The sequence below is a fragment of the Corvus brachyrhynchos genome, unplaced genomic scaffold (genome assembly GCF_000691975.1).
Source record: "Corvus brachyrhynchos isolate BGI_N302 unplaced genomic scaffold, ASM69197v1 scaffold56, whole genome shotgun sequence".
Taxonomy (NCBI): domain Eukaryota; kingdom Metazoa; phylum Chordata; class Aves; order Passeriformes; family Corvidae; genus Corvus; species Corvus brachyrhynchos.
Window position 1 is genome coordinate 4307760 of NW_008238664.1, and position 9574 is coordinate 4317333.

The 9574-nt window shown below is 53.8% G+C and overlaps 2 protein-coding genes across 4 annotated transcripts in view; both read left to right on the forward strand.

Annotated features, from left to right (window-relative positions):
* Positions 1 to 4161, forward strand: part of TRIOBP (TRIO and F-actin binding protein) — a 21720-nt gene extending 17559 nt beyond the window's left edge. For all 3 annotated transcript variants that reach the window (XM_017737872.1, XM_017737873.1, XM_017737874.1), the window contains 6 exons: positions 104 to 215; positions 688 to 847; positions 1190 to 1303; positions 1609 to 1695; positions 2523 to 2680; positions 3372 to 4161. In XM_017737872.1, the coding sequence (XP_017593361.1) occupies positions 104 to 215; positions 688 to 847; positions 1190 to 1303; positions 1609 to 1695; positions 2523 to 2678 (629 nt within the window). In that variant the 3' untranslated portion in view covers positions 2679 to 2680; positions 3372 to 4161. The remainder of the gene's footprint in view (positions 1 to 103; positions 216 to 687; positions 848 to 1189; positions 1304 to 1608; positions 1696 to 2522; positions 2681 to 3371) is intronic.
* GCAT (glycine C-acetyltransferase) overlaps positions 1 to 9574 on the forward strand; it is a 25699-nt gene that overhangs the window by 8406 nt on the left and 7719 nt on the right. The window lies entirely within an intron of this gene.

Below are 9574 nucleotides of genomic sequence, written 5' to 3' on the forward strand. Positions count from 1 at the left end.
GATCTGGAAACCTGCAGTGGCAAGAGCTTAGCTAGTTTTCTAGTGTGTTTTCCATGAAGCTGGCACAGCCTGATCCCTCATTTCTCATTGTCCCCCTCTGCAGCCATTGAGGCGCTGAAGAAAGCCCACCGGGAGGAGATGAATAAGGAGCTGGGCAGGACACGGAGCTTCCAGCAGTGCAGCTCTCTCCCAGAAGCCCTCCAGAAGCAGCACCAGTAAGAAAGCACCTCTCTCACTCCACTTGTCCGATGATGCCGCCTTGTGCCAGCGTCACCACACTCCATCTGCAGATCTAGCCCCAAACTTTTCCTCCTGCCACTTCCCCAGCTCCCTCCTCAGGAGTACTGGATGCCCAGTAGGGGCTCCCAGGGCTGCTGGAGCCGTAGGGCAGGGAGGCTTGTCCCCTGCTTGGCTTTTTTCCCCTCTAGCACTTCCCTCATACCTATTGCTATTTCCCCTCTATTTTCTTTATGGAAAGCTCCTCCATTTCTTCTGGCTTGGAGCTCCAAGAAGCATGGCGCTCATGTGCAGGAGTGTGGGAACTGAAGCTCTGGTTCACAGGGATCATTGTTTTGTGCTAGCGACTGATGTGGGCAGAGGCTGGCCATGGCAGGGGGAAAGGCAATGCCAGGGGCCAGGAGCTGGAAAGGGTTTTGGGGCAGCGATGAGCTGGTGCCTCTTTGGCAGGTTGGACGTGGAGTCGCTGAAGCGGGAACTGCAGGTGCTTTCTGAGCAGTATTCCCAAAAGTGCCTGGAAATTGGGGAGCTCACCCAGAAGGCAGAAGAGCGGGAGCAGATATTGGAGCGCTGTCAGCAGGAGGGGAAGGACCTCCTCCGGAAAAATCAGGCAAGAGAAGGGCTTTCCTGCCAGCAGAGACTGTGGAGCACTGGAGCATGTTCCTCCCTCACAGCACAGCCCCTCTGTTAAAACTCCCCTATTTGTTCATATTTCTTCCCTTCTGAGATTTTATCATCAGAAAGAAAAAGATTAAGAGTTAGAGGCTGTCTTAACTGTGGCATTGAATATGGCGAGTGTATTCTGCTGGATGTAAATGCTGCCATTGCCTATGGACCGGGGGTTACAAGACGGTCTCTAAGCTGGAAAAGGGCTGGCATGAAGATGGAATGGTCAGGACATGTAAGAGGTCCATGCCATGGCTACTCTGACATCTTTTGGCTTTGCCTGCAGGAGCTGCAGACCCGTCTGTCGGATGAGATTGGGAAGCTGCGCAGCTTTATTTCGTCACGGGGCTCTGGGGACCGCACCTCTCACAACAACGAGCGGAGTTCCTGCGAGCTGGAGGTACGGGAGTCCCCCGGCTGCCCTGCTGCCTCCATCCCCACCCGTCCCGGGGGTCTTCTCTTCTTGATGGCTTTGGCTCGGAGCAGGTGGGAGGAGGTGCTGAATGGAGCAGCGGGGACGGTGCAGGAAGCAGAAGGCAAGCCTCCCCTCTGCTGCTCTCGCAGGCTGCTTGCGCTGTTTCCTGCCCCAGCCCTCCTGGCCCTTCCTTCCTTTTCCACTGCCGTGCTTGCGCCAGGGCCTGCCGGCCTTTCCGAGGCGGTGGCTCTTGAGTCACCTCTGGTTCCTGTCCCCCTTCTCTGGCCCAGGTGCTGCTGCGGGTGAAGGAGAATGAGCTCCAGTACGTAAAGAAGGAAGTGCAGTGCCTCCGGGAGGAGCTGCAGATGATGCAAAAGGTCAGTGTTTTCTGGGAGCAATTGGGAAAGCAGCAGGAGAGGGAAGGGAGGGAAGCACCAGGGCTCCATATCAGCAGGGTTTGGCTGGCTTTCATGGGATGCTTGAGACAAACCCTCTTGTCACCTGTGCTGCTTGTCCTTGCTGACTGCAGAGTACAAGGGAAGAGTCACGCAGACTTAGCTGCTGGTTTCCCCAGATGTATGCACACATAAGCATGGACAAGACACTTTTGCAAGTGGGAAACCTGGATGAAGGCTGGCTGGCGCTCTGCTTCCCCTGGTTGTCCCCTCTCTGAGTGGATGTGTTTCCTTGGGCACCGTTTCTGAGTGTGCTGCTCCCTCCACTGGCAGCAGCTCCTTCAGAGGAATTTTCAAAGGCCCCTGCCAAAGGGGAACCTGAAAGAGGCTTTGGAATTCAGTGATGCTCCAGGAGTTTATAACTTACTCACATAAGTTTTTGGCCGTATCAGCAGCTGTGCCTGGCTCTCTCAGTAGCCTGCATTCCTGGTGGGGTTATGTTTCCCATATGGTTGCCCTACATGCACAGTAGCCGTGGTAAAGCCCACATCACCTCCTCAACTTGATGCTGCAGATCTCTGCTGCTATGGGACCAGCATCTGCCTTCCTCCCTGGCCTGGTATTTGCAAAGTGATACCTCCATGCTCCTCTTCTGAATGGTTTCTGCATGACCCAGATTGGGATGGGCTTCAAACCCAGGGCTAGCTCTCCCCTCCTCACCTGCTGGCTCTTCTGCTGGGTTCATCTTGCTGCCACCCTCCCTAAAATCAGCCCTGCAACCTGCCTGACCCCTCTCTGTCCCCTGGCAGGACAAGAGATTTGCCTCAGGGAAATACCAAGATGTCTATGCAGAGCTGAATCACATCAAGGTGCGCTCGGAGCGAGAGATCGAGCAGCTGAAGGAGCACCTGCGCCTGGCCATGGCGGCTCTGCAGGAGAAGGAGTCGCTGTGCAACACCAAGTAACGGTGAGCACTGGGGTGCTGTGACGTTCCCTGCGGGGGCAGGTGGCTGAGACTGGCTGCTGCAGGGGCGTGGGAGCTGCCACTTTCTCCTGCTGCCGCTTTCTCCTGCTCCCCTCAGTTCTGGAACTTTAGGCTTAAACTCATCCTTCTCTGCTTCTCGCATCCTCTTGGCCTGCAATCCTGGCCCTCCTGTTGTCCCTGACGTTCTCCCAGCCCCCTTTCCACGGTGCTGCTCTTGATGCAGCCAGCACCAATCGCTGCTCAACCAGGCTGCTTGTGGGAGCCAGGCAAATGCTGGCCTTCACCCCGTGGCTTGGGTGACAGCGTGGGTAGTTACACGTTCCCCGTGTAGGCAGTGTTTCTGCTCCCTTCACCTTTGAAGTGGTTATATCGCAGCAGGATAATTTTAGGTCTGCATCAAAGCAGGCCCGACTAGACCCAGCCCTTCTCCCACACTCACCTGCAGGCATCTCTGCCACACACAGGGGAGAAGCAGGGTGACAGGAACGAGGGTGTCCTGTTGTCCAGAGTGCTTCTGCTTCTTGCTTGCTCCACCAGCGCTTCCTGATGGGTGCTGAGATGAGTGGGTCTGTAGCAGGGCACCCGCCTGCCATCTCCCCAGGGAGCTGAAGGGATGGCATTTCTGTGCTCACTGGAGTCTTTCTAAACCATTTGTGGTTTTGTCTCTCTCCAGGTCTGCTCTACGTTTGTTATCTGTTCTTGTTTTGTATTTGCTCCATTCCTCACTTGTGGGGAGAGAGAGGTTGAATCCCCATCCGTTATCACCTTGGCAAGGAATCCCACACACCCCCAACCTCCTCACTCCCCTCCCAAAGCTTTTTTGATGAACCCTTTTTGCCTGCATACCTGAGCACATTGTTTGGACTGGCTCCTTACATGCACCTTCTTCAGGATTTTATATGTGAAAATTATATTTTATAGAGGAATTTTTCTCCCATGGAAAGGAGGGGAAGAGGAGGAGGACAACTTTTACTACGTCACCAGCATTTTTCTAACCTGAAAAAGAGAATCTGGTTTTTCCCCCTTTCCTAGCCCCGTTTCTCTTGGCCACACACAGCCACCTTTGGCACATACTCCCTCTCTTCCATATGTCTCCACGGTCCCCCTGGGATGTACAGCAAGGACCATGCTCCCCCTCCCTGTGCCACCCCCAGGGACCTGCAGAGAAGACACGCAAGCCATAGGAGGGAGCTGCCGGGGCAATCTGCCATGGATGTGCTTGCCTGAGACGGTTGAAAGAGGACACCTTGGCAAGAGTCCGCATGATCGAGCTCTCTCTCCGTGACTGCCCTTTTGGCTCCTGCAGGAAGCTGAACTGGCAGGGGGGGCTTCTCCTTTCTGGGGAAGTGGAGCTGTGAGGCTGCTACTGCACCTGCCCGAGCCAACCTCCCCAAGGTGGCAGCTGCTCCGCTGTGCCCTTCAACTTTTAACTTAATAAAATCTTCCCCTTTCGCTGAGAAAAATGTGTTCCTTGAGAGGAAGGCTTGCATGTGGCCCTGATCCAGTGGGGGGGGGTGGGGGTGTGGTTTTTCAAGGTTTTGGGGTATACTGACCAGCTGCTTCCTTTCTTCAGGATTTGGCGAGGGAAAGCAGCAGGAGCACCCCTGGACTCTGGCCAGAGAGCGAGAGGAGCCTTGCAGTGCTGTTATCCAGCAGTTTGCCCTGCCTTTGGGTTTGAGGGGGGAAATAATCTGCTTCACCACACTGCTCCCAAAATTTTACATGGACCCTGAGCCTCATGGAGAAAGAGCTGAGCCTGGGCTGCATTAGTAAATCCAGTATTGGAAGGGCACATGGCACTGCAAATTACTGGCAGAGTAAACGGTATAGAGAGATTCTGGGGAGATGAGAGAGATCTCAAACGCTTTCCTCCTCCTGTTTGTTGTGTGAAGCATGTTGCCTTTTTGTCAGGATGGAGGACCTGGGGCTGACTACTTCTCATTCAGCCCCATCCCAATGTAAACAGGAGCTGTTGTTCTACAGAGAGGGTGCTGGTAATTATGGAAAAGATCTAATTGTGGGCACATGCTGGGGCTGGAGACAACATCTGAAGAGGGAAAAATGGGATCAAGGAGGACCCTTGGATGGAGGTGACAGACATTGGCTGGGAGACTGGAGTACTGTGAGATCTGGGGATGGAAGCAGGGTGTAAGAATGTGGTGGCAGCCAAAATGAGGGGTGTTAGGGTGGTACTCTTCTGCTCAGGATATGGTCGCCTTGCCATGGTATTGGCATCCCCTCGGGAAAGAGGGTGCAGGCCAGCCCTTCCCTTGGGAAGGGCTGAGGGGACTACTTTCCCTAGGTAAGGCAGACCACTTTGTTAGTCACAAATTCTCGTAAAACTGGGCTGCAGATTTTAGTCGTGCACAAAGCCCTTGGGCAACCCAGTGTATGGTGCAAGAGTCCAAGCAATGAGCTCAGCTCCCCACTACGCTTGTCAGGCACCAGGGCTTGCTCTTGATGGTTTTTGGCCTCCTGCCTCTGGACTAGAAACCCTTCTGTCCCTGTGCTGCCCAAGGTCCAGGCTTTTCCTTCTGCCTCCCAGCAGGACATGGCTGTTGCCATCAAGTTTGGAATGGGGCGAGCATTTGGCATTTGGAGGGCTGGGATGGCAAGAGGTGAAAGAACAGCTCAGAGCAGCTGTTTCCAGGCTGCAGGGCTTAGTCTTGCCATGGGAATTTATAGGAGCCAAAAAAGAAGGGGAAAAAAGGGTTCAGGGCACAGTGTTGCGGGCCATGTGTGTTTTTTAGAAAAAATAACCACTCAATCAACAGTCTGCATAGTTGTACCTACTCCTGGGGGAGGAAACTCCTGAGAGTGGGGCACTGGGGGCGAGCAAAGGGCAAGCAAGGGGTGAACTGCACACTGCTCTTTGCACAATGCTCAGCACCCGCTCACCTGCCCCTTCCCCGAAGAGTTGGGTATCTTGTGTTTGGGTTGGTTTGTTGGGGCGGTGTTTGTTTTCTTCTGCCTTTCTCATGAGGGCTGCTCAGCCCGATAAATGTGTGGCATAAGCACAGGCAAAATGTGTGTGCCCCTGACATGTGGTGGAGCTGCCCCTCCTTCAGGCTCTGTGGCTGCAGATCAGCCCCTGGCAGGGTAGGCTCATCCCCTCATCCCGGGGTGCTGTGGGAAGCTGCCTCCAAAATTGGCACGGCACTAATCAGGCAGAGCCTGTCTCGCCTGTGGCGGGGCGATATGGTCACCCCGTCATCTCCACATCCTTATCTCCTGGGAGCAGGGGAGCCGGGTGGGGAAGAGTGGCCAGAGAGGAAATGACCAAAATGCCCACGGGTGACAGGCGTGATGGCTGGCAGAGCCCAAAAAACATCCCAAAGCGATGGTTGCACCCTGTCCACTTGCTTGCAGCCAGATTGTGGCTGTGACAAACATCCCAGACTCAAGAACAGGGAAAACCCACAGCTGTACGGCACCATGGCTGTATGGGAGCCAGCACCCCAGCTCACATAAGGAGCTTGCCCTTAAAAACAGCCCATAAATCTTTTAGAACTGTGGTAATCAGTCCAGCAGTCAGAGGCAATGCACCTTTGCCATTTATTTTTGTCCTTCAAGCCTGCTCTGCCCCTGGCTATGGCCAAGCTGAGTGGCTTCATGTTGGGCTGACCACACTGCATTGCACACCGGGGACTCAGAGCTGAAGCTCTGATGAGCACAGCTGGAACTTCAGCTAGTTTCCCTGTTTTGCTATTAAAAAAGCACAGAAGCACTTGGATCTGAGTACCACCAAGACCAAGTCCCACTGCTGAGGATTTTGAGTCTCTGAAAAGGAAACTGGATAAAACGAAGTGTTATCACTGACATTAATTGCCAGAAGTGCCCTGGTGCTCTCAGAGGCCTATGAACTGCTGTCCTGCCCCTACAAGGCAGGGGCTGTTGCCCGAAGGAACAGTGGACACGGTTTGACCATTTAAGACAAAATCTGCAGCTGGAAATGTGTAAATCCCCATGGGGTCTGGTTGAACTCAGTGCAGGGAGGGAGGAGAAGGTAAACAGGATTACAGAGAGGATTCTTCTGCCAGGCTCTGTCCTCTGGGGTTTGTTGGAGAAGTGGGATTTCCCAATCTCTGCAGACTAATGCCAGACAGGGAAGGCTCAGGAGGCTTGGAGTGATTGGGTAGCAATTCTTGAGGAGAAAAGTGGGTGTAGGGGGTAACCCACCCCATCCTGGGCATGGTGGCAGATTCATGTGGCCAGAAATACAGGCATGAACCTAAGATGGCCATGGTGGCATGTGTGGCCCATGGGAATAACTCTTCCTTCTGGGTGAGTCCCCCATGCTGCCTGCAGTGGGGTGCCAAAAGCGCTGGACCCACGTCCCAGAAGCAGCAGGGCTTGCATTGCTTGGCAGCATCTCCATTCCACCTCCAGCCCTGACATCCTGCCAGGGGCTGGAAAATCCTCTCATCCTCTCAGTTCTGACCAGTTGATGTTAAAGATGCATTGTCAAAACAGTGCACGGTTCAAGGGGTGCATTCCAATATCAAGGGGGGGTGCTTGGGGGTTTACCTCGACCAGGTTACCCCCAGGTCCAAACCCAGCAGCAGCCGCTGCTGTGACCACCTGTGTGCCTTCCCTCCAGTGAGTTGCCTGGGGGCATGGTATCTTCCCCTTAGACTGACTGGCTAAAATTTCGGGATCTAGTCGATATGAAAGGGCCAGAACCTCCATGCACAGGGGAGAGCGTGTTTGTTTGCCAGCAGCGGCACCCGCCGGAGGAGGCTGAGCAGCCCGGATCAGCTGCAGGAGCTGCCCAGGTGAATGTCTGAGATTAGACCCCTGAGGTGGCCAGAGTTAGGTAAAGCATCTGTCCCTCCCTGCCACCTTTCCCCCCACTGCCTTCGCCTCCCCATCACTGCACTGGATTGATAACTGCTGCCTGGGTTTTAGGGCTGGAGGCTCTGCAGGCAGCCTGTGGCGCTGTGCCAACCCCGGGGGCCAATTCCTAAACCCCCGCTAAACCTCCTGGTCTCCCCTCGGAGGCCGGCGTACAGGCAAGCCACTCGTGACGGTTACAAACTTGGATGCAAAGAAAAGCAGATGGGGCCTTATCTCTGTGCCTGGGCTGCCTACGTGCAGGCAGCCAGTGGTTTATTCCCAGATAGGGAAAATGAGAAGTCCTTCAGCCAGTCAAAATGTTGTACAGAGGCCACCAGAGCTCCCTGCCTGTGCTCTCCAGATGGGATGGAAAGCTATGTATTTATTAGGTCTTAAACAAAAGCAAACCCCAGGGGAGGTGGGAGGGTGGTTATTCCTCTCCACAATTAGGAGCAATTTGCTCCTAATAAAATCAAAATGTTTTCAGGTGCTAAGAACCTTTCCCACTCCCCAAATGGAATAGAGCATGTGAAGAAACTCCATGAGGGAGGAAGGCACAAGGAGATGCCTTTGGTCTTTCCATCTGTGGGAAAGCATCAGGGGCCTGAGTGTCTTCTCCCAGGCCAGGTCCTCACATAATACAGGAGCAGCTATCAAAGACTTCTATTTAAATGTAGTGATGGGACAAGGGGGCATGGCTCTAAACTGAAAGAGGGCAAGTTTAGATTAGATATTAGGAAGAAATTCTTTACTGTGAGTGTGATGAGGCACTGGAACAGGTTTCCCAGAGAAGTTGTGCATGCCTTGTCCCTAGAAGTGTCTAAGGCCAGGCTTGATGGGGCCCTGAGCCAGTTGGTCTGGTGGAAAGTGTCCCTGCCCATGGCAGGGAAGTTGGAACTGGATGATCTTTAAAGTCCCTTCCAACCCGAACAATCCTATGATTCTATGGTTCTATTTCTAATTTTTATTATCTTGATTTCTGCTTTTTCTGTTATTTCAATTTCTGTATTTATATTTGTATTTATGTATCTATACTGGAGTTTAATGTGTACTTCTGTGTGTCCCTGACTGGTGGTTTTCATGGCCCCAGACACCCAGGGCACACAGAGGTTATTGAGAGGTGCTCACTGTGTATTTTAATGCCACGCTGGAGCACTGGGACGTTTGGTTCTTCTCTGAGCCCAGCATGGCATGTTGGTGGGCACCAGGTGGCTGCCCCCGCATGTTTTTAAAAAACAAGGGGAAAACATCATCTAAATCCTACAGGCAAGATGATGATAGCAGCTATATTTAATCTCCCAGGAACAGCCGACTGCTCACCCAGCAGGGAAAGGATGGCTGATTGCCACTGTGTCCCTGCTCTGTCCCCTCACTAAGAGCTGTGTGTGTCTCCCAAAACAGGGGGACAGCCTGTTATTTGTGACCCCTCGCCATTCACATGCAAGGGCTGAGCTGGTGTTCCTAAAGCACCTGGTGGAGAGCAAAGGGACAGAAGAGGGAGTAGCAGCACTTGGCCATGGGCTATTGCTGCTGAGCTGACTTGTGCCCAGTGCTCCCCCTTTTCTCCTTGCTGCCATCACCAGTGTCTTCTCTAGTGTCCCTTCTTGCCCCCTTAATGTCTTCCACAGCATCTTTCCTCGTCCCCTGATATTTTCCCAGCGTGTCTCTTTGTGTCGTCCCTAAATGTCCCTCCTTAACCCCCTGTGTCCTCCCTAAGTGTCCCTCTCCTCTTGATGCTGCTCTGAGTACCCCTGACATGCCTGTCCCTCTCTTACCGGTGTCCCCAATGTCCCCTCCAGTGTCCTTCCTTGTCCCTACACAATATCCTTCCAAATGCGCCTGGCACCTAAGCTGCCCCACTAAATGGCCCCTGCAAGTCCTCGCTTTTCGTTGTCCCCCGCCGGTCCCGCCAGTGTCCCTCCTTGTCCCCACCATGTGTTCCCCCAAATACTCTTATTTATTCCGCAGTGTCCCCCGCACTGTCCCTCCCTGTCCCTCCCGGCGGGTCGGGTCAGGGCGTGGCAGGGGACACGCGGGGAC